At 44.0% G+C, this 25,302-nt stretch overlaps 1 protein-coding gene across 1 annotated transcript in view; it reads left to right on the plus strand.

Annotated features, from left to right (window-relative positions):
* Positions 1 to 25,302, plus strand: part of LOC146822443 (NACHT, LRR and PYD domains-containing protein 12-like) — a 341,354-nt gene that overhangs the window by 185,052 nt on the left and 131,000 nt on the right. The window contains exon 5 of the mRNA XM_085613551.1: positions 17,751 to 17,861. Within this exon, the coding sequence (XP_085469677.1) occupies positions 17,751 to 17,861 (111 nt within the window). The remainder of the gene's footprint in view (positions 1 to 17,750; positions 17,862 to 25,302) is intronic.

A 25,302-nucleotide genomic window follows, 5' to 3' on the forward strand; every position in this document is an offset into this window, starting at 1 on the left:
GTGAGAATAGTAAATTAATTAAGTTCAGTGTCCAGCACTTATCTTAATAAAATATAGATTGGAGTGGGAATAGTAAATTAATTCAGTTCAGTGTCCAGCACATACTCTAATTAAATATAGGTTGGAGTGAGAATAGTAAATTAATTAAGTTCAGTGTCCAGCACTTATTTTAATTTAATATAGACTGTAGTGGGAATAGTAAATTAATTTAGTTCAGTGTCCAGCACTTATCTTTATTAAATATAGAGTGGAGTGGGAATAGTAAATTAATTAAGTTCAGTGTCCAGCACTTATCTTAATTAAATATAGAGTGGAGTGGGAATAGTAAATTAATTAAGTTCATTGTCCAGCACCTACTGTAATTTAATATAGTTTGGAGTGAGAATAGTAAATTAATTAAGTTCAGTGTCCAGCACTTATCTTAATTAAATATAGATTGGAGTGGGAATAGTAAATGAATTCAGTTCAGTGTCCAGCACATACTCTAATTAAATATAGGTTGGAGTGAGAATAGTAAATTAATTAAGTTCAGTGTCCAGCACTTATTTTAATTTAATATAGACTGGAGTGGGAATAGTAAATTAATTTAGTTCAGTGTCCAGCACCTACCCTAATTTAATATAGGTTGGAGTGAGTATAGTAAATTAATTACGTTCAGTGTCCAGCACTTATCTTAATTTAATATAGTTTGGAGTGAGAATAGTAAATTAATTAAGTTCAGTGTCCAACACTTATCTTAATAAAATATAGATTGGAGTGGGAATAGTAAATTCATTCAGGTCAGTGTCCAGCACATACTCTAATTAAATATAGGTTGGAGTGAGAATAGTAAATTAATTAAGTTCAGTGTCCAGCACTTATTTTAATTTAATATAGACTGGAGTGGGAATAGTAAATTAATTTAGTTCAGTGTCCAGCACCTACCTTAATTTAATATAGGTTGGAGTGAGAATAGTAAATTAATTAAGTTCAGTGTCCAGCAGTTTTGTTTATTAAATATAGAGTGGAGTGGGTATAGTACATTAATTAAGTTCAGTATCCAGCACCTACTCTAATTTAATATAATATAGGTAGGAGTGAGAATAGTAAATTAATTATGTTAAGTGTCCAGCACTTATTTTAATTAAATATAGACTAGAGTGGGAATAGTAAATTATTTAAGTTCAGTGTCCAGCATCTACCCTAATTAAATATAGATTGGACTGAGAATAGTAAATTAATTAAGTTCAGTATGTAGTGGGAGTAGTATGTTAATTAAGTTTGGTAAATAGCAAATATTAGAATTAATTATAGAGTTGAATAGGAATAGTTAAATTAATTGGATTTAATTGACAAAAAATCTGTAGATTTTAGTTTGGGTTGGATAAAAGATAGAAGTTATATCAGAATGCAAATTCCAAATGATTTTTAAATTAAATAGTAGAAAGGAAAATAATATTTATTTTATAGTTGTTGGAATGTATATTCATTCGAGAGAAAATCTTGTTTATTATTACGCATATTCTAATAATTAAATCATTGAAATAAACATGTCTGATATATACCATACGAACGGTCTAAAGCTATCGACCTATTACCTAGATTGAATTCTGGGTCCTGCCGCTTTCGTCATACTACCCCCCGTTTTGACGTGTAAATATTTCTTATTGTTGAAACTCGCCTTGAAAATCCCATGTTTGGGCGAAATGCATTGGCTGCGGATCTGGTCTCACTAAATCTTGGAATAAAGGAATTCAAGCAAATACTCAACTACTGTGTGGATTCGAAACACAAAAGTTTATTTTGACATTAATTTACATTTCTTCCAATATGTTGCCTCTCATACTTGTGGATAATTGTTGTCTTGGTGGTCATTTGAGCAGCTGACCATTTGAGGTGGGAAATATTATCGTTACTGATAAAGTGAAAAGTCCAGGCTGAGCATTCACGTAAAACCCTGCTGCTTTCATTTCCAAACTTCCTATGTTTGTTTGGTTCTTTTATTTTGTAACCGCTCGCTGTTGTTTTGGGTTATTTTGGTCGAATCCAGGTCGCGGTTCGGAGCTGTTTCGCGTTTGAGAAGGTAAGAGTTATTTGCTTTATTATTAAATAGTTTTAAGTGTTTAGTGGAAGTAGTTATGTTGTAATAAGTGTGTATTGATTGATGTTTTAGAAGTTAGGGTGTTAGTAATAGTTTGTATACGGTTTTATAATTAACGTTGTGTTCCGTGTTTGTGGCTTTGTTAGTGTTTTGTTATTTCGGTGTGTTAAAGTTTTATAGTGTTTGAATAACGTTTGTAGTGATGTTTGTACATGCGTTTTGTGTGTTTGTGGGTGGGTGGGAATGTTTGTTTCTGTTTTGTAGGTTTTACGGAGAAGATATTTTCGTCGGTTTCAAACACCTTATTTTTTTTAAAGGAAGTGTGTATTAGTTGTGTTTACTAATGTTTATTTAACACTTCCTTTATTGTTCGGGTTTCCAGGAGCGGTTATTTAACTTTTTAATATTTTTCGGGATTTTTATGGTTAATGGATAGTCGTTTTTTGGCGTAGACGTTGTTTTCGATAAACAGTTGTATTTTTACATTTTATTGGGATTTTTTTTTTGGATACCTATGGATTTTGAACTCCCTGGATTTATTTGGAAGGAATGTTATTATCCCATTGGAGATACTACACAGGTAAGTTCATTTAAATATTTTTATTGTTGGTGGCCAAACCTTATATATTTAATATTGTTGTTGTGTACTAGGTTTGTTTAATTATGTTGTCTAAATATATGTCCATATAATTGATGTATATATTTTAGACCACATAATTAAATATGTGATATAATAAAGTGGATTATTTATGTTGTGATAGTTGTTTTAGTAGAATTGTGGGTTAATATTTAGAAAAGGGTTTAGAAGAGAGTTTGAGCTATTATATTTAAGTACTCAAGTCCTCTTGTGGATGGGTATAGCTGTACCTGTTGTTGTAGGTAATTATACATTTGAGTAGTTTGTCTAGACTGTTTTGGTTTTAATTGTAGGACAGATTGTTGCATTCTTAATTCTTGGAAACTTTGTTCCTTTTGTATGGCAATTAGTAGTTTTTGTAGTGTTGGAGTTGTTCTCCCAGTAGAAGTTAGGAATGCATTATGCCAGCCCTCGACGGCGTTGTTAGTTTTGGCTTGTTGGTTGAGTGTACTTACATATACATTCCACCAAGGTATTTGGAACTTGGGCTGACGTCTATGGCCTGATCTGTGCAGTCTCCCCACCCAGGTATCCTCAAAATAATCTAACAGGGGAGATAACTTTACTTCATTTTGTTTGTAGAATGGACTTTCTAATAAAAGATTGTAATGTTCTGCAACATCTGTGGTTGGTACATAAGCTAGGGCTGTTAGAAGTTTTATTTGATGTGCAAAACTTATGTTAGTGGCGTGTTCTACACTTAGTGAAGATTTTTGTAAATGTCTCCATATACATTGGTTTAGATGGAAGTAACATCCTTGGATAGCTGTATGGGGGTACAGTTTTAGAATGGAATTTATCATGGCTTGCTCAAAGTCTATGATAATTGTTTGAGGGTAAAAATCATTTGATTCTTGTTTTACTTTTCCTAGCATTTCATTATATGTTGTGTTTTGTTTGTTAGATAATAGTGCATAAATAAAAGGTATGGAAGTGTTGTGATATTGACCGTGTATTGTGTAAAGCTGGTAGAATGGTTTTGGGCATATTGTAAAGGTGCCATCCATCATCCATGTTTGGCATTGTTGCAGTTTAGTTATATTGTTTGCAGTAGCAAACATTATGATTCTTTTTTCTGGGCTTTTGTTATCAAAAAAAATAAAAGGTTCATTATTGTGGGTGATACTTAATTCTGGTGGAATGATGATCTCTTGAAAAGTTTTAGGGGATGGTATAGTTGTCGTGGTTGCTTTTTTGGTGCTAGCAATAGTTCTTTTTATAGAAGCAATTGATGGTAATTGGCCTCTTGCTTCTTTGGGCACTCTAGGTAATAGTTCTTTTAGGATTACACTTGTAGCAGTTTGTGAACCTGTGCTTAATTCTTTGATATTTTCAAGAGTTGATCTGACTTCTATTTCAGAGAGATTGGGTGGATGGTTATGCTCTCTTGTATATAGTACAGTTGTTTATCTTGTTGTTGCTCGTCCGTAGCATTTGTTAGAATAATATTTAGTACACTTCCAGTTCACTTTTCGGTCCGTCTGCTTTTCTTGGGTGTATGTGTAACCCATGTAACACAATAGGAATTTTCCTTTCTGCGAAGTTATAAATTGGGCTTCTTCTGTCATCGTGATGTGTTACAATTCTGGAAAAAATGTATATGAAAATATATGCAATAGTACTTTATATATTTATATGAAAATAGCAAAAAAGCATTTTTTTTATATATACTTACCAAGTCTTTTTGGTTGTATTTGAATGAAGATGTTGTTTGTCGCCAAAATGTTGTTTAGTTGATTTAGTCTCTGAAAGTTAAAGAACATTTATTGTTGTGGTTGGTTTAGTTTTTTAAGTGGGGTGGTATTGCTGTGTGGTATAGACTATATTTTTATTGTAGAAACGTATTTTATTGTTTTACAAATTAAGAACTCAAAAAACATTCCCCCATCTTCACCTGTCCCGGAAGTACCACACATTTATCATCAAGACCAATTATTCAGGAGAATGAACAACCTTTCCACCCAGTTCTCTACCCCCCCCCCCCACCACATGTCAATGTACCCCCGTCCCCTACCCCTCTTACTATATGCCCCTCCTGCCTAATAAATAAGATGCAGTAGCCTAAACTCTCACTAAGCAAACAGAGCCTACCCTCATGCCCAGTGGTATAGACTATAGGTGTTAATTTAGACAGGTTTTTAAAAATTTAAAAAAGAGAACATGGATTTGTTTAGGGGTTTAGGATGTTTTGGGGTTTGAGTAGGATTTAATTAATATTTTATAAAGTATTTTGATAGTATACTTACTTTTTAGTGAGTCTTTTCTGGCAATCTTCAATATTTTCTTGAGCTGTTTGGAGTAATATCTGTAGTGGAAACATAAAGAGATGGAATATATAAGTTAGTTATTTATTTGAGTAAAGATAAATTAGTTTAATTTGGCAGTTTAGTTAGAAAAGAATATTTACTTACGTTTTTAGAATAGTAGTAGGATGTAGGTTTCGTCTGTTTAGTAGAGCTTCTTCTTCGTTCAATGCTTTGGTTTAAGGCACCGTAGAAGACTTGTTTTAATTGGTTTATATAGTGGTTTCAAATTGTTTCTTGAATGTTATTGGTTGTTTTCTGTATGTGGCCTTTCTATTGGATGGTTTGAATTTTTTTTAGTTAGTTGGTTTCCTTTTATGGAAAATGCTAAGTAAGAGTATATTTAGTTTTAAAGGAGGAGAGTTTTAAATCATTATATATAAAAAGATTGTTTATAATGTGTAGTAATTTTATTTAAATGTGTTCGAAATGCCAATGTGATAATTATTTTAGTGTTTTTTTATTATGTTGTTAAATATTGAGATCGCTATAAATGTTATGTTTATGTTTAAGTAGAATCTCATTTGAAAATGTATGTTTTGGTAAAATATTGTCTTTATGTTGTTGAAAGTATTGGTTTTATTAGTATTAGAATTGTCGATATATTTAAAAAAACAATATTATTGATGTCTATATTTTGGTTATCGATATTTGTGACATGTGTCATATTTATTAACTTATGTCGATATTTAGTATTGCGATATTAATGTGTGCGATATTTGTGTGATCGATATAATTGTATTACGATATTGTAGTGTCGATATTAGTGTAGTTTTTTAAATAAGTATACAATGTCGATATTTTTGATGTCGATATATTTGATGCGATATTTGTGTAGTTCGATAATGTGTCTGTCGATAATATGTCAGAGATCCGTCCCTAAAGAAGGGCAATCCCAGAGTACGTGAGTTAGGGTACCCAACTGGCCACAAGCGTGCCAACATTGCGGGCTACAAGAGGGGTTACCTCTGTGAAGTCTGACAGGAGTAAGGTACCAATAAGTAGCTACTTTAGTGGTTGTCTCAATGGAGGATACATTGCGAGCTGTGCGGCAGGCCCTAAAATAGGTATCATTCCACTCTTTCTGCGTTAGGATTCTACCTAGCTCCCCTTCCCAACGTAACTGGTCATGAGTCTTCCCGAGATCTTGGGCGTATCTAGTAAACCTATACAAGTCCGAGGTCAAATGTACATCAGTGTCACGTGTAAGCAGCCACTTCTCAAACAAAGTGAGATGTCTCTCCACACCCCCTGTATCTCCCCGTGCAATACCCAATGGCAAATCTGTAGATATCTGTAACGCTCTGATTCCGGTAAAGCCTGCTCCTTGCGAAGCTCGGTGAAGGAGCGGGCCCAGAGAGTTCGAAAAGGTGCCCCACTGAGCGACATGATTCTGTGGTCCAGTGTCGGAAATTCTCAGAATCCAGGCCCGGAGTAAAGTCGGGGTTATGGACTATGGGCGTGATTGGTGACGGGAAGGTCGTCAGCCCTCGAGGTGCAGCTACCTTGTCTCACACCAGCAGGGTAGGCCTAGTCAACTCCGAGAGGTATAGGTTACGGGGCCAAACCGCGCGTGCCAGAAAAGGGACACCCCATAGGGACTGGCCAACAATGGATCTGTCCATAAACAGCCAATGCTTCTTGGACTCTGGATGAGACCACTCCACCAAAGCCCTCAGTTGAGCTACCCGCCAGTAAACTTGGAGGTCAGGGACCCCTAGACCGCCCTCCACAGGGTCCCTGTAAGTGAGCTCCCGACGTAAGCGAGCTCTTTGGTTGCGCCAGTTAAAGTATTCTATGTCGTGTTGCAGTGAGTGTATGACCCCAGACGGAGGTACAAGTGGCAGTGTGTGGAGTAAGTAAAGAAGCTGGGGCAGTATCACCATTTTCACTGCAGCTATACGGCCCAACTAGGAAAGAGAGTGCAGCCTCCATTTGCGGAGAGAGTCTCTGACCTGTCGGGAGATTGCCGCACAATTTGTTACTCTGGTGTCTTGTATGGTTGCGGAGACTTGCAGCCCTAGATAAGGGATTGAGTCGCGAGCCCACTGGACCGGATACAAATGCTATAGGAGCCCCAGTGTCTCAGAGTGCAAGGAAAGGTACAGGGCTTGAGATTTATGTACATTGATGTTAAACCCCGAGACTAGAGCAAATTGTCGCGCTCAGCCAGGAAAGCTGGCAGAGATTCCCAAGAATGTTCCAGCATGGCTGCCACATCGTCTGCATACAAAGTTTGTGTTCCGACCTCCCCGAAGCATGCTCCTCTGATGTTTTGGATCGTCTCGAACCCTCTGGTCCATAGGCTCCATATACAGGGCGAACAGGAGCGGGGATGGGGGCAGCCCTGCCTCGTCCCCCTGCATATGGGAAAGGCCGCCAAAGCTATTCCATTCACCTGTACTGTGGCTATGGGCCTGGCATAGCAGCTAAACACCCAGTCAATTAAGTGACATGGGAGACTAAAGTGAGCCAGAGTTGCCCTGAGATACGGCCAATGAACCTTGTCCAACGCTTTTTCAGCGTCGACAGAGAAAATCATGCTCTTCGCCGGGAAGCGTTCAGATTTGTCTACCAAATGCAGAAGCCGCTTAGTGTTATCAGAGCACTGGCGTCCGGGAACAAACCCAGACTGAATGGGGCCTATTAACCCGGGCAGATGTCGAGGAAGCCTGCTCGCCAGGATCCCAGTGAATATCTTTAGATCCACATTCAGGAGGGATATGGGGCGATAGGAACTACACAAGTGCTTATCCTTGCCCGGTTTAGCTATAACCGAGATCAAAGCCTCCAGCATGGAGGACGGGAGAGAGACGGCTTGAGTGGACCCGATCGAGTTATAGACCCGTACCAGCAACGGGGCAAGCAACCCACAAAACCTTTTATTAAAAACAAAGGGGAAGCCATACGGACCCAGTGACATGCGGAGTTTGAAGCGGGATATGGCGGAAATGACCACCTCCGGGCAGATAAGGGCTGCGAGTTCCTCCGCTTGGTGTGGTGAGAGTTTAGACATCATTGTGTAGTTCTTTAATGGGAACTCTACGTGTGCTTTATTTATTTATTTTGCTGTTCCCGAATGGGAGCTCTGTGTGTGGATTTCTATCTTTCTGCTTTTCGCCCTCTATCCTATGAGCTGACTGACCAGCTTCTTTGAGGTGTCAAATCAGGCTCCCCACTGGAACCTTGCTCCCCCAAACTGATGAAGTTAGGAGGGGATATCATTATTCCCCACCTTACAGCACCTCTCACTCAGGCCCTTTCCTCTGGATGCTACCCTCAAAGCTGGAAAACTGCGATTGTTAAGCCTCGGCTTAAGAAATCCAACTTGGACCTCTCTGAATTGAAAAATTATCAACCTCTTTCTGTACTACCGGTTCCTGCAAAGATCTTGGAGAAACATTTAAATGCCCAGCTGTAGACTTATTTGGAGCAACAGCATCTGCTGGCCATTTCCCAGTATGGATTTAGGAGTAACCAAGGGACCAAGACTGCACTACTATCAGCAGTCAAGAACATCTGTACCATGGTTGATGCTGGGCAGGCTGCCGTGCTGGTTCTGTTGGACCTATCCACGGCCTCCGATACCATTTCTCTCATCAGGATGATTGACCGCTTACAGAAAATTGGGGTCACAGACCTAGCTTTGAATCTTCTGTCATCCTTCCTGACGGATAGGTCACAGACGGTGGTGGTGGATCAATCCTGCTCTGGCCCCATAGCCACCTTGTGTGGGGTTCCGCAGGGCTCCTCCTTGAGCCCTACCTTGGTTAATATATAGGTCTCCCCGCTGGCCCAACTGATTAGATCTTTTGGGCTGCAAGCTTTATCCTATGCTGAGGAAACACAGGTAATCGTCTCAATCACAAATGATATATGAGCCTCCGCCGCTAACTTTAATAACTGCATGCAAGCCGTGGCCACCTGGATGGTAACTAACTACCTACAACTGAACGGGAACAAAACTTTTTTGATCTTTGCCCATCAACAGTTAATTTGCACTCACTCTTGGTGGCCAGTTCTGCTTGGGCAATGTCCCAGCCCTGCTGACTCGGCAAGGATCTTAGTGAACCAGTTGACAACAATTTGTTCTTTAATCCTCAGGTGAATAAGACCGATTCATCTTATTTTTGGGTTATTAGGACCCTTTGAAAGGTATTTCAATTTATTTCTCTCGCTGCGAGTAAAAAAGCAGCTATAGCACTTATTATGTCCAGGATGAATTATTGTAACGTGCTCTACCTGGACACTAATAAGACGGCCATCGACAAGCTGCAGCTTGTCCAGAATGCTGCAGCAAGACTCGTTTTGGATCTTCCTAAATATCATTCAGTCTCTGCTGCCATTCGGAAGCTGCACTGACTCCCGGCTGCCAAACGAACTGTATTTCAGGCCGTATGCATTGTTCATAAGCACTTCACAACTCAGGCCCTGCGGGAGTTAGGCATCTCTTTCAACGGTATGTCCCTACTAGACAGTTGAGTTCTGGCAAAAACCTGTTGGTTATTCCCAGGTTTTGGAGGGCAAGATGGGGAGGGAAAGCCTTTGCTGTGGCGGCATCTAAGCTTTGGAACACTCACCCTCAATCCATCGCTTGTCTGTAAGCCCATTTTCCTTTCAAAAAGTCCTTGAAGACCTGGCTTATTGCCTCATAATGTCCTTTTAGTATAGGGATGATGCTCTCACCCCCGGTAGACTAACCGCTTTAGCGCCTTGACACCCTCAGTCATTAGTTCGTGCTTTATAAGTTATCCAATCAATCAACTGTGTAGTTCCCTAATAGGAGCCCTACATATGATTTATTCATTCATTGTGTGGTTCCCGAATGGGAGCTCCATGTGCATCATTCATCGTGTAGTTCCCTAATGGGAGCCATGTGTGTGCTTTATTAATTCATTGTGTAGTCCCTAATAGGAGCTCTATGTATGCTTTAGTCATCCTTTGCGTGGTTCCCCTGTGGGAGCTCTATGTATGCTTTAGTCATTCATTGCGTGGTTCCCCTGTGGGAGCTCTATGTATGCTTTAGTCATTCATTGTGTAGTTCCCCTGTGGGAGCTCTATGTATGCTTTAGTCATTCATTGTGTAGTTCCCCTGTGGGAGCTCTATGTATGCTTTAGTCATCCTTTGCGTGGTTCCCCTGTGGGAGCGCTATGTATGTTTTATTCATCCATTGCGTGGTTCCTCAAAGGGAGGTCCTCATTTGCTTTATTCATTCATTGTGTGGTTCCCGAATGGGAGCTCCATGTGCATCATTCATTGTGTAGTTCCCTAATGGGAGCCATGTGTGTGCTTTATTCATTCATTGTGTAGTCCCTAATAGGAGCTCTATGTATGCTTTAGTCATCCATTGCGTGGTTCCCCTGTGGGAGCTCTACGTATGCTTTAGTCATCCATGCTTTAGTCATCCATTGCGTGGTTCCCCTGTGGGAGCTCTGTGTATGCTTTAGTCATTCATTGTGTAGTTCCCCTGTGGGAGCTCTGTGTGTGCTTTATTCATCCTTTGCGTGGTTCCCATGTGGGAGCTCTGTGTGTGCTTTATTCATCCATTGCGTGGTTCCCCTGTGGGAGCTCTGTGTGTGCTTTATTCATCCTTTGCGTGGTTCCCCTGTGGGAGCTCTGTGTGTGCTTTATTCATCCATTGCGTGGTTCCCCTGTGGGAGCTCTGTGTGTGCTTTATTCATCCATTGCGTGGTTCCCCTGTGGGAGCTCTGTGTGTGCTTTATTCATCCTTTGCGTGGTTCCCCTGTGGGAGCTCTGTGTATGCTTTATTCATCCATTGCGTGGTTCCCCTGTGGGAGCTCTGTGTGTGCTTTATTAATCCTTTGCGTGGTTCCCCTGTGGGAGCCCTGTGCGTGCTTTATTCATCCTTTGCGTGGTTCCCCTGTGGGAGCTCTGTGTGTCCTTTATTCATCCTTTGCGTGGTTCCTCTGTGGGAGCTCTGTGTGTGCTTTATTCATCCTTTGCGTGGTTCCCCTGTGGGAGCTCTGTGTGTGCTTTATTCATCCTTTGCGTGGTTCCCCTGTGGGAGCTCTGTGTATGTTTTATTCATCCATTGCGTGGTTCCCCTGTGGGAGCTCTGTGTGTCCTTTATTCATCCTTTGCGTGGTTCCTCTGTGGGAGCTCTGTGTGTGCTTTATTCATCCTTTGCGTGGTTCCCCTGTGGGAGCTCTGTGTGTGCTGTATTCATCCATTGCGTGGTTCCCCTGTGGGAGCTCTGTGTATGCTTTATTCATCCTTTGCGTGGTTCCCCTGTGGGAGCTCTGTGTATGCTTTATTCATCCATTGCGTGGTTCCCCTGTGGGAGCGCTGTGTGTGCTTTATTCATCCTTTGCGTGGTTCCCCTGTGGGAGCTCTGTGTATGCTTTATTCATCCATTGCGTGGTTCCCCTGTGGGAGCTCTGTGTATGTTTTATTCATCCATTGCGTGGTTATCCTGTGGGAGCTCTGTGTATGCTTTATTCATCCTTTGCGTGGTTCCCCTGTGGGAGCTCTGTGTGTGCTTTATTCTTCCTTTGCGTGGTTCCCCTGTGGGAGCTCTATGTAGGCTTTAGTCATTCATTGTGTAGTTCCCCTGTGGGAGCTCTATGTATGCTTTAGTCATCCTTTGCGTGGTTCCCCTGTGGGAGCTCTGTGTGTGCTTTATTCATCCTTTGCGTGGTTCCGCTGTGGGAGCTCTGTGTGTGCTTTAGTCATCCTTTGCGTGGTTCCCCTGTGGGAGCTCTGTATATGCTTTAGTCATTCATTGTGTAATTCCCCTGTGGGAGCTCTATGTATGCTTTAGTCATTTATTGCGTGGTTCCCCTGTGGGAGCTCTGTATGTGCTTTAGTCATTCATTGCGTGGTTCCCCTGTGGGAGCTCTGTGTGTGCTTTAGTCATTCATTGCGTGGTTCCCCTGTGGGAGCTCTGTGTGTGCTTTATTCATCCTTTGCGTGGTTCCCCTGTGGGAGCTCTGTGTGTGCTTTATTCATCCTTTGCGTGGTTCCCCTGTGGGAGCTCTGTGTATGCTTTATTCATCCTTTGCGTGGTTCCCCTGTGGGAGCTCTGTGTATGCTTTATTCATCCATTGCGTGGTTCCCCTGTGGGAGCTCTGTGTGTGCTTTAGTCATTCATTGTGTGGTTCCCCTGTGGGAGCTCTGTGTGTGCTTTATTCATCCTTTGCGTGGTTCCCCTGTGGGAGCTCTGTGTGTGCTTTATTCATCCATTGCGTGGTTCCCCTGTGGGAGCTCTGTGTGTGCTTTATTCATCCATTGCGTGGTTCCCCTGTGGGAGCTCTGTGTGTGCTTTATTCATCCTTTGCGTGGTTCCCCTGTGGGAGCTCTGTGTATGCTTTATTCATCCATTGTGTGGTTCCCCTGTGGGAGCGCTGTGTGTGCTTTATTAATCCTTTGCGTGGTTCCCCTGTGGGAGCTCTGTGTGTGCTTTATTCATCCTTTGCGTGGTTCCCCTGTGGGAGCTCTGTGTGTCCTTTATTCATCCTTTGCGTGGTTCCTCTGTGGGAGCTCTGTGTGTGCTTTATTCATCCTTTGCGTGGTTCCCCTGTGGGAGCTCTGTGTGTGCTTTATTCATCCTTTGCGTGGTTCCCCTGTGGGAGCTCTGTGTATGTTTTATTCATCCATTGCGTGGTTCCCCTGTGGGAGCTCTGTGTGTCCTTTATTCATCCTTTGCGTGGTTCCTCTGTGGGAGCTCTGTGTGTGCTTTATTCATCCTTTGCGTGGTTCCCCTGTGGGAGCTCTGTGTGTGCTGTATTCATCCATTGCATGGTTCCCCTGTGGGAGCTCTGTGTATGCTTTATTCATCCTTTGCGTGGTTCCCCTGTGGGAGCTCTGTGTATGCTTTATTCATCCATTGCGTGGTTCCCCTGTGGGAGCGCTGTGTGTGCTTTATTCATCCTTTGCGTGGTTCCCCTGTGGGAGCTCTGTGTATGCTTTATTCATCCATTGCGTGGTTCCCCTGTGGGAGCTCTGTGTATGTTTTATTCATCCATTGCGTGGTTCCCCTGTGGGAGCTCTGTGTATGCTTTATTCATCCATTGCGTGGTTCCCCTGTGGGAGCTCTGTGTATGCTTTATTCATCCTTTGCGTGGTTCCCCTGTGGGAGCTCTGTGTGTGCTTTATTCATCCTTTGCGTGGTTCCCCTGTGGGAGCTCTGTGTGTGCTTTATTCATCCTTTGCGTGGTTCCCCTGTGGGAGCTCTGTGTATGCTTTATTCATCCTTTGCGTGGTTCCCCTGTGGGAGCTCTGTGTATGCTTTAGTCATTCATTGCGTGGTTCCCCTGTGGGAGCTCTATGTATGCTTTAGTCATTCATTGTGTAGTTCCCCTGTGGGAGCTCTATGTATGCTTTAGTCATTCATTGTGTAGTTCCCCTGTGGGAGCTCTATGTATGCTTTAGTCATCCTTTGCGTGGTTCCCCTGTGGGAGCGCTATGTATGTTTTATTCATCCATTGCGTGGTTCCTCAAAGGGAGGTCCTCATTTGCTTTATTCATTCATTGTGTGGTTCCCGAATGGGAGCTCCATGTGCATCATTCATTGTGTAGTTCCCTAATGGGAGCCATGTGTGTGCTTTATTCATTCATTGTGTAGTCCCTAATAGGAGCTCTATGTATGCTTTAGTCATCCATTGCGTGGTTCCCCTGTGGGAGCTCTATGTATGCTTTAGTCATCCATGCTTTAGTCATCCATTGCGTGGTTCCCCTGTGGGAGCTCTGTGTATGCTTTAGTCATTCATTGTGTAGTTCCCCTGTGGGAGCTCTGTGTGTGCTTTATTCATCCTTTGCGTGGTTCCCCTGTGGGAGCTCTGTGTGTGCTTTATTCATCCATTGCGTGGTTCCCCTGTGGGAGCTCTGTGTGTGCTTTATTCATCCTTTGCGTGGTTCCCCTGTGGGAGCTCTGTGTGTGCTTTATTCATCCATTGCGTGGTTCCCCTGTGGGAGCTCTGTGTGTGCTTTATTCATCCATTGCGTGGTTCCCCTGTGGGAGCTCTGTGTGTGCTTTATTCATCCTTTGCGTGGTTCCCCTGTGGGAGCTCTGTGTATGCTTTATTCATCCATTGCGTGGTTCCCCATGTGGGAGCTCTGTGTGTGCTTTATTAATCCTTTGCGTGGTTCCCCTGTGGGAGCCCTGTGCGTGCTTTATTCATCCTTTGCGTGGTTCCCCTGTGGGAGCTCTGTGTGTCCTTTATTCATCCTTTGCGTGGTTCCTCTGTGGGAGCTCTGTGTGTGCTTTATTCATCCTTTGCGTGGTTCCCCTGTGGGAGCTCTGTGTGTGCTTTATTCATCCTTTGCGTGGTTCCCCTGTGGGAGCTCTGTGTATGTTTTATTCATCCATTGCGTGGTTCCCCTGTGGGAGCTCTGTGTGTCCTTTATTCATCCTTTGCGTGGTTCCTCTGTGGGAGCTCTGTGTGTGCTTTATTCATCCTTTGCGTGGTTCCCCTGTGGGAGCTCTGTGTGTGCTGTATTCATCCATTGCGTGGTTCCCCTGTGGGAGCTATGTGTATGCTTTATTCATCCTTTGCGTGGTTCCCCTGTGGGAGCTCTGTGTATGCTTTATTCATCCATTGCGTGGTTCCCCTGTGGGAGCGCTGTGTGTGCTTTATTCATCCTTTGCGTGGTTCCCCTGTGGGAGCTCTGTGTATGCTTTATTCATCCATTGCGTGGTTCCCCTGTGGGAGCTCTGTGTATGTTTTATTCATCCATTGCGTGGTTACCCTGTGGGAGCTCTGTGTATGCTTTATTCATCCTTTGCGTGGTTCCCCTGTGGGAGCTCTGTGTGTGCTTTATTCTTCCTTTGCGTGGTTCCCCTGTGGGAGCTCTATGTAGGCTTTAGTCATTCATTGTGTAGTTCCCCTGTGGGAGCTCTATGTATGCTTTAGTCATCCTTTGCGTGGTTCCCCTGTGGGAGCTCTGTGTGTGCTTTATTCATCCTTTGCGTGGTTCCGCTGTGGGAGCTCTGTGTGTGCTTTAGTCATCCTTTGCGTGGTTCCCCTGTGGGAGCTCTGTGTATGCTTTAGTCATTCATTGTGTAATTCCCCTGTGGGAGCTCTATGTATGCTTTAGTCATTTATTGCGTGGTTCCCCTGTGGGAGCTCTGTATGTGCTTTAGTCATTCATTGCGTGGTTCCCCTGTGGGAGCTCTGTGTGTGCTTTAGTCATTCATTGCGTGGTTCCCCTGTGGGAGCTCTGTGTGTGCTTTATTCATCCTTTGCGTGGTTCCCCTGTGGGAGCTCTGTGTGTTCTTTATTCATCCTTTGCGTGGTTCCCCTGTGGGAGCTCTGTGTATGCTTTATTCATCCTTTGCGTGGTTCCCCTGTGGGAGCTCTGTGTATGCTTTATTCATCCATTGCGTGGTTCCCCTGTGGGAGCTCTGTGTGTGCTTTAGTCATTCATTGTGTGGTTCCCCTGTGGGAGCTCTGTGTGTGCTTTATTCATCCTTTGCGTGGTTACCCTGTGGGAGCTCTGTGTGTGCTTTATTCATCCATTGCGTGGTTCCCCTGTGGGAGCTCTGTGTGTGCTTTATTCATCCATTGCGTGGTTCCCCTGTGGGAGCTCTGTGTGTGCTTTATTCATCCTTTGCGTGGTTCCCCTGTGGGAGCTCTGTGTATGCTTTATTCATCCATTGCGTGGTTCCCCTGTGGGAGCGCTGTGTGTGCTTTATTAATCCTTTGCGTGGTTCCCCTGTGGGAGCTCTGTGTGTGCTTTATTCATCCTTTGCGTGGTTCCCCTGTGGGAGCTCTGTGTGTCGTTTATTCATCCTTTGCGTGGTTCCTCTGTGGGAGCTCTGTGTGTGCTTTATTCATCCTTTGCGTGGTTCCCCTGTGGTAGCTCTGTGTGTGCTTTATTCATCCTTTGCGTGGTTCCCCTGTGGGAGCTCTGTGTATGTTTTATTCATCCATTGCGTGGTTCCCCTGTGGGAGCTCTGTGTGTCCTTTATTCATCCTTTGCGTGGTTCCTCTGTGGGAGCTCTGTGTGTGCTTTATTCATCCTTTGCGTGGTTCCCCTGTGGGAGCTCTGTGTGTGCTGTATTCATCCATTGCGTGGTTCCCCTGTGGGAGCTCTGTGTATGCTTTATTCATCCTTTGCGTGGTTCCCCTGTGGGAGCTCTGTGTATGCTTTATTCATCCATTGCGTGGTTCCCCTGTGGGAGCGCTGTGTGTGCTTTATTCATCCTTTGCGTGGTTCCCCTGTGGGAGCTCTGTGTATGCTTTATTCATCCATTGCGTGGTTCCCCTGTGGGAGCTCTGTGTATGTTTTATTCATCCATTGCGTGGTTCCCCTGTGGGAGCTCTGTGTATGGTTTATTCATCCTTTGCGTGGTTCCCCTGTGGGAGCTCTGTGTGTGCTTTATTCTTCCTTTGCGTGGTTCCCCTGTGGGAGCTCTGTGTATGCTTTATTCATCCATTGCGTGGTTCCCCTGTGGGAGCTCTGTGTATGCTTTAGTCATCCATTGCGTGGTTCCCCTGTGGGAGCTCTGTGTGCTGTATTCATCCTTTGCGTGGTTCCCCTGTGGGAGCTCTGTGTGTGCTTTATTCATCCTTTGCGTGGTTCCCCTGTGGGAGCTCTGTGTATGCTTTATTCATCCTTTGCGTGGTTCCCCTGTGGGAGCTCTGTGTGTGCTTTATTTATCCTTTGCGTGGTTCCCCTGTGGGAGCTCTGTGTGTGCTTTATTCATCCTTTGCGTGGTTCCCCTGTGGGAGCTCTGTGTATGCTTTATTCATCCTTTGCGTGGTTCCCCTGTGGGAGCTCTGTGTATGTTTTATTTATCCATTGCGTGGTTCCTCAAAGGGAGGTCCTCATTTGCTTTATTCATTCAATGTGTAGTCCTTTAATGGTAGCTCTACGTGTGCTTTTTTCATTCATTGTGTTATTCTCTCATGGGAGCCCTGTGTGTACTTTATTCATTCATGGTGTAGTTCCCTAATGAGAGCTCTACACGTGCTTTATTCATTCATTGCGTGGTACCTTAACGGGAGCTTTACATGTGATTTATTCATTCACTGTGTAGTTCCGTAATGGGAGCTAATGTGTGCTTCTTTCATTCATTGTGGAGTTCCCTATTGGGAGCTCCTCGTGAATGTTATTCATTCATTCTGTTCTTACCAGATGTGAGTTGTGATTGCTCCACATTAAATAATTAATTCATTCATTCTTTAGCTCCCTACTGGCAGTTACAAATGTGGTGTATTCATTTATCTTTTTATTCCAAACTGGGAGTTTCTTCGGTGTTGAATAATTAGTAAATAATCAGTCAATATTTATGTCTTGTGGAGTTTGTTACAAACCATTGCAATGTAAAAATATCCTCATAAAATATTTTTAAAAGCACAGCTTTAGATTCAAGACCATAGTACAGACTGCAGCTAAATCTGTTAAAGACTATTGTGTACTGTGTTACTGTAGCTCAAGCTGCTTTTAAGAACTCGTGTCACTGCAAGGGTAATCTTCATAGTTTCCCACCCAAACACATACATAAAAACATCTCCCCACTCTGGAGTCTTCCAGGCGCTATTTCCGTTTCCGCTGTGGGATTCGAGGGGTCAGAGGTCGGTGGGCTCGTCTCTTGATGCCTCCTGGGACAGGAGCAGTTCACGCCTTTCACTGCTACTAAAACCCTGTCCTCATTAACTATAAATATCTTGACTCTGAAGAAGAAAGACACCTGTGAAGAGAGCTTTGCACTGCGTGACCCCTGCACTGACCCTGTGACGCTCACGGCTGCTCTTTCTTCCACAGCCTCCAACAGTGTTCCATGCAGGATGAGGAGAGTTCACCTGAGATCGAGCCAGACATATCTGCCATTGGTGCGGCGCTGAGGGATCCGCGGTGCCGCCTGCGGGAGCTCAGGTAAGTCGAGTCGGGGAAGGTGGGCAGGAGGTTAAGTCATATCCACCAAGTCCATGTTAGGTTCAGACGTGGGGGCTCCTCTTACGGGCATAAACCCCCCTTCTGCTTTCAGCAGCAGTTATAAGGTGCACCTGTCTGTTCCTGCTGTAATGAGATGGCTCAGTGAGCAAATGCACCTATTCCAGGGGTCTGTCTGCACCTTCCAGTCACTGGTTCCTATTCTAGTGAGATGGCTCAGCGAGCAAAGGCACCTATCCCAGGGGTCTGTCTGCACCTTCCAGTCACTGATTCCTATCCCAGTGAGATGGCTCAGCGAGCAAAGGCACCTAACCCAGGGGTCTGTCTGCACCTTCCAGTCACTGGTTCCTATTCTAGTGAGATGGCTTTGTGGCCCTGAGGCCATCACAACCTTCTGTACCTGAAGGGAAGTCAGTCCTAGGAGTGGAGGCCTGTCTGTGGCAGTTACTGTGCCGGGAATGCTGGGGGGGGGGGGGGGGGCTCAACATATTTCCCCCCAGAGGAGGCAAGAACGATCAACAAAGAAGGCTCTGAAGGGCTCACATGTTCTTAGCAGCTTCATCCATGTTCACATGACAGCCCTCCTTTCATTCAATCACTATCACCTCATGCCAGCCTTTCACCATGTGTCATCTTAAACAAACCTACTACTAACACTATGCACGTTGCCATTTATATCCCATCAGAGAGTTAATGCCTAAACAAGCATTGGCAATGTCAAGAGGTCTGGCCTATCATCTAAATACAGTAACTCCAGATCTGTGAACTATGGGGGATATTCTCAAGAACGTGTGATAATTACCGCAAAATTAGCTTAATGCAACTCCTCATATCGCAGTCTATGGTGGGAAAGCAGCTCTGTGTTAATTAAGTATTCAGAACACAGAGGTACCTCGACAACGTGTCAAATGTCCGCGATAAAGTCAACCTGATGCCGCAAAAATTCGAAACACGAACGCAAAAAAAGTTGCGATGAGGCCAATCGCGATACAAAAAGCAGCGAAAATCAGTGAGAGGCCTGCAAATCCCACGCGTCATGTGGGAAAATGCACTATAAAAGCAACAAAAAGAACACACCAAAAACAATTCAAAGTGCGTAGCACCATGGATTCACCCGGACCGAGTGCAGAGGTCAACGCGAACCCCACAAGCCCCCCAGACGACCAGCAAGGAACAACTGGATCGGGGAAGGAAAACCAGATCAGTGTCACGGAGGTGACATAACACTACCATCAACTGACCCACAATTAGACTAACGTGATTGCAAGATCAAAGATACTTGCAGACCTAGCAAAGAAGATTTGGTAATTCTGTTGGAGCCAAAAGATTATATTGAAGGCAGAATTTATCCGTGGTCATCAAAACACAAGGGCAGATTGGAACTCAAAGTTCCTAAAAAATTCAATTGACTGGAAATTGAATCCTATATTCTTCAAGAAGATTCAGGATCTGTGGGGACCCTTTCATGTGGACCTGTTTACCAGCAGACTCACTTTTCAGGTCAAAGGTATTACAGCTGGAGACCGGATCCCAATGCACAGGCAGTAGATGCCCTGGTCCAATCCTGGAACAAACAGAATTGTTATGCATTCCCTCCATTTTCTCTAATCTAGAGAGTTCTTCTGAAAGTCAGATTAGAACAATGCAAAATAGTACTAGTTACTCCATTCTGGAATACCCAAGTTTGTAACAGTGGTAACAGTGGTCTTCTTCAAGGACAGGAAGAAAAAGAACATCCTCTCCTTCTAGAAGGAAATATAAGCCTTCTTTCTTGGAAGATTTCAGGAAATCTAAGAGATACTCAGGCCTTTCAGGAGAGGCTAAAGATCTACTGGATGAGTCGTGGGCACCAGGAGCAAGGAGAAGATACACTGGGGTTTGGAAAAAATTGTGTAGTTGGTGCCTGGAATGAGGTTTGGATCCCGTGGACGCTCCTGTAGTGGATGTAGCAAACTACCTTGCAGGTTTAATTAATTCAGGCCTATGTTATAGACCAAAAAAGAAAGAACAAACGGCTGACCAAGGCCAAGCACCTCAAATTCCAGAGTACAATGAATAAATTAGCGGTGCAACCACTTCCTGCACCCGCCGTCCAAAGATGCAATCACTGACAAATTGTTGTAAAAGAAGGTGGAAGGTGCACTCGTTGTCAAGTAAGTCCATTCAACCAGATCTTATTCCCAAAAAAAGTTTCTTTATTAGCTTTTGTCTTAAACCTGGCAGACAGCCAACGCGTTTCGTCCCCTGGGGGACTTCGTCAGGGCTGTAACAATTACAAAAGAAAATGACATAAATACCACAAATAAAATACACATAACACAAAATAAAAAATAATACACATATATATGTATCAATAATACAGTTTTCAGAAACGACCCACAAGTAACACCTTGCCTCCTTCGTTGATATTATTAGTACTTATCAGGACTGTTATATATTTCTTTAAATATTAAGGATCGATTCAGTGCTTTTTGCCCACATCTCAACAATACCCCCTTTTCAATATAGGGAATGTTATATACGATTGTTTGTAGGTCATTATTTTTAACAATGTCACCACTGATCAAGTTTACTCTTCTTGGGCAACCATTATATCGGTTTGCCAATTTTATAATAGTATTGATCTATTACCTGCTGACTTTAACTAATTATTTTTATACATTATATATTTTTGATAGATTACCCAGCCTCAATTCCTTATTTGGATGCTCGTCCTACAGCATATTAGTATAGGATCCTATATACTGATCCTTTTCATGAATTTGGACACCTATATGATTCTGGTGAGTTTTGCCGTTTTGTCTGATTCGAATGTCTTAATCGAATGGCGATTGTGGGCTACCGGTCTGAGCAGTTTTAGTTAGTGGTGGCATAAAGTAAAACATTTTAAAATTATTAGGATCTTCATTATTTAAGGTTAAAATATTTCCATTTTTCCAGATACTGTTATATCTTTTTATTTATTTTTTCTCCTAAGGCTGATTGTGCCTTTCAGAAGATTGATTTATATTCTCTCTCATGATTACATCATCATCTTGAACTACTCAGTTGTTATTTCGGTGGTGAGATTTCTTTTCTTTTCTGCACAATAATTTTGTAACTACTGCGTTTTGCTTTTCTCTTTTTGGCATAATTTCTCTGGAAGCATATTTTTTGCAACTCTTTGAAACCTGTTGATCGCTCTTCCTTACTCAATTTGGTAAAATTCCTCTTGTTATTACTTCCTCTAACATTCATATAAATACATATGAGGTGATCGGTCCTTACATAACAGTCCCCCCTTTTTTAAATGTACTTGCCTAAGGGCCATTGTACTTCACATTGGGCAGTTTTACATATAATCACCCCATTTGGATGACTATATGGGTATTGTTAGGTCTCGTCATTTTTGTTTGTATTAATTTGGTTTTGTAGATTTATCTTTGTTATTGTATTATATATGGTTGTTTTTACATAATGTCTTGATGTATTTTTTATATTTGTCTCTTTTCTCTTTTTTTGTATTAGAACTTATTAATTTGAATATGTTAATTATTTGTTTTTTTTTGCATTATATTGCTTGTTTTACCTTTGGATGAGTTATTGTTCTGATAAACTGTTTGTTTTTCTTCCTTATGGATGACTTAGAGACATATTCATCTGTTTTGTTGTGATTGTATTCTGTGGGTCGTTTCTGAAAACTGTATTATTGATACATATATATGTGTATATTATTTTTTGTTTTGTGTTATGTGTATTTTATATGTGGTATTTATGTCATTTTCTTTTGTAATTGTTACAGCCCTGACGAAGTCCCCCAGGGGACGAAACGCGTTGGCTGTCTGCCAGTTTTAAGATTGAACCTAATAAAGGAACATTTTTTTGGAATAAGATCTGGTTGAATTGACTTACTTGACAACGAGTGCACTTCCACCTATGTTATAGAACAATCAACTGATTTTGCTCAGGCATATCGGCAGGCATTTATTAATAAATGATTACTCTATTGGTTCAGATCCTCTGATCTTCAGGGTAATAAAGAGAATTAGACTTAAATGTCCTCCCAAGAACAAGTATGATTCTCTGTGGAATGTTATCCTCATTTTTGATCTATTCACTACATGGCCCGATAATTGCTTTTTTGAAAGAGAAGTGTTATCAACTATCCTTTAGAAGAATTTCAGATGTTAAAACGTTCGAGATCTCTAAAAGATTTTACTCTCCAGACTGAGTGCATTTTGAAATATGGAAAAGGAGCAAAACTATGACCGAAAGCATTTTCTATCCTTGTTTTCCAGATTGTAAAAAAACTATGGGGCATATTATCAAGAAATGGTGATAAGTACCGCTAACCTAGGTTAGTGCTAGTTTTCTTATCGCCGTTGATCCCTGCAAGTTTTCGCCCTCTTTGCTAAGAGGTGATAGCTGCAGGGAAAACTGCTGCTAACATTAGCGCGATGGCGTTAAAGAAACCGGCGCTAGCGGGCGGAAACCAGCAATAAGCCCTTAGCGATAGAAAAAGGCACTCTAAGCAGCAAGTGTGGACTAAGCCTATCAGTCCACCTCCAATATAAAAGATGTACCAAAAAAAGTTTAAATGCAGATTTAAGCAGCCAGGGTCAAGTGCAGCACACAACAACTCACTCAAGCCACACAACCTCCCGGTTGACCAGGAAGAGAGCCTTGATGCCTCGCTGGACTTGTGCCTGGAGCCTGGATGCCTCGCTGGACCTGCATCTGGTTGCTGGATGCCTCGCTGGACCTGCGTCTAGTGCCTGGATGCCTTGCTGGACCGGAGTCTGGTGCCTGGATGCCTTGCTGGACCTGCGTCTGGAGCATGGATCCCACACTGGACCTGCGTCTGTGGCCTGGAGTGGGATGTTGAGTAGCTGTGGAGTCGATGAACCGTGGCAGGAGACATTGATTTGCGGGTGCACGGAGGGGATTACCAATGGTGCGTGCTGTCTCCCTGCATCACAGGATGGATGATGTTGGGCTAGCCGGACGCTGTGGAGAGTGAGGCCCCTGTGCCATGCCGAACATGTGTGTTCCGAGCACTGCAACTACACACCTAAGGGAGCCCTGCTGCATCAACTGCATTGGGAGGTCCACCAGCGGACTACGCGGTGCCTGCTGTACCCAGCCCAGTGAAATCACACCTGGCTCAGGCTCCTGCTGGCTGAGTCACAGATTTGTAGAGAATGCAGTGGATTGCGCCACAGGGTCAATGTCCAGGTAAGGAGAAGGTGGGACACGTCGCGCATGTGGGCCGGGGTGCGAGTTGCTCATGCCCATCACAGGTAGATGACACACCCCCAGTGGCGTCTCAACCGCTATGGCGGAAGAGCTTTGCCCCACCACATCAAGCAGTGCAGAAGAGGAAAAATCTTCACATGATGATAACTCAATCAATCACTCGGGAATTGGAGGCACGCTACTCACCCATGAGGGTCTCAAGGCACTGAGGGTGGGGGCCAGCGATCTGTTAGCCGAAGAGCCAGGTCTTGAGGGTCTTCATGAAGGTGTTCAGGAAGGGGGCACCTCTGATGTATGCCGGTAGTTTGTTCCACGTCTTGGAAGCAATGTGGGAGAAGGATCTTCGGCCTGCACTGGCTCTGTGGATACGTGGGGTTAGGGACAGTGCGATTTTGGAAGATCTGATGTCTCATTTGGGTACATGGAAGTTGATTCTGTCGTTGAGGTATTTGGTAACGTTGTTGTGTAGGCATTTGTAGGCGTGAGTGATGATTTGGAAGCTGACTCTTATCTCCACGGGGAGCAGGTGGAGTCTACGTAGGTGTTGGCTGATGTGTTTGTGCCGGGGGATGCCGAGGACGAGTCTGGCGGCGGTGTACTGCAATGTCTGGAGTTTGTGGAGTATGAACTTGTAAATACCGGCGTAGAGTGCATTTCCATAGTACAGTTTGCCGGTGATGAGTGCATGGGTGACTGTCTTCTTTGACTCCCGGGGGGATCCATTAGAAGGTCTTGTGGAGGATGCAGAGGGTGTTGAAATAGCTGGAGGTGATGGCGTAGACCTGTCGGTTCATGGTGAGGGATGGGTTGAGTACGATGCAGAGGTTTCTGGCATGGTCCAAATGGGTAGGTGGGCTTCCGAGGGCGGAGGCCAACTGGTATTGTCCCATGCTGAAGGTGTGGTTACAAGGACAAGGACTACTGTCTTCTTGGTGTTGAGCTTCAGGCAGCTGTTGGTCATCCAGAATACGCTGTACGGCATTCCTTACTGGAAGTTGAGTCTGGCAGTGGTGGGATCTTTGGTGAGGGAGAGGATGAGCTGGGTGTCATCAGCATAGGATACGATGTTGAGGCCGTGTTGTCGGGCGATGGCGTTGCGGGGGCCATGTAGATGTTGAAGAGGGTCGGGCTCAGAGATGACCCCTGTGGGACTCCACAGGTGATTTAAGTGGGATCTGAGAGGAAGGGTAGCAGTCTGATTCTTTGCCTTCTGGTGAGGAATGATCGGATCCAGTCTAGGGCTGTTCCTTGTATGCCGACGTCGTGTAGTATGGCGACTGGTGTGCGGTGGGAGACGGTGTCGAAGGCCAGTGAAAGGTCAAGTAGGATGAGGGCTGCCAAGTGGCCTTGGTCCAGGAGAGTGTATATGTCGTCTGTAGTGGCGAGTAGGGCGTCCTTGTTGCTGTGGTTGCTTGGCAATCCGGATTGGGATGGGTCTAGGATGGCGTTGTCATCAGTGAATCTTGTCAGTTGCCTGTTGACTGTTTACTCAGCAACTTTGCCCACGAATGGGAGGAGCGAGATGGGCCGGTAGTTCTTGAGGTCGGTGTGGTCAGCTGTGGTATTATTGAGCAGGGGCCCGACTTCTGCATGCTTCCAGTCGTCTGGGTAGGTGCCGGTTTTGAAGGTGGTGTTGATGGTGAGTTGTAAATCGTGTGTAATGGCGGACACAGCTCTGTGGTAGATGGGAGGAGGGCATGGGTTGGTGGGGGCCCACGAGTGGATGCCTTTCATGGTCAAGGCGGTGTCTTCGGCTGTGCCTGGTGTCCAGGTGGAGATGGTGGGCTGGCTGGTGTGTCCGGGGGGCTGTAGACGAGGGTTCCTCAGAGTGTGGATTTGTGGCTGGTCTGGATCTGGAAGTGCATGTGTTCGGCACTTGTCCCGTTGCCAATTAACAATCCCACTGCCGCATCACAGCGTTGTGATTGAATCAGAGGAGGGAGCCTAGCTGTCAACATCCTTTTCCTGGAAGCAGATGCAGGAGAGCAGGAGATACGAAGACACGGGACCCGGCTTAGAGGTAAGACTTACCTCAATAATTTTTAACAACACACGCTCACACACACATCCCCGCAACCATGCACCATCCAGTGTTCTTTACAGCCTTTACCACCTCACAGCTGTCTAGACCCCCCCCTGCACTTCTCAATGTTGGCCAGTGTGCGCCCATGCACAGCGGGCATACCAC

This window comes from Triturus cristatus, chromosome 6 (assembly GCF_964204655.1).
Source record: "Triturus cristatus chromosome 6, aTriCri1.1, whole genome shotgun sequence".
Classification (NCBI taxonomy): Eukaryota; Metazoa; Chordata; class Amphibia; order Caudata; family Salamandridae; genus Triturus; species Triturus cristatus.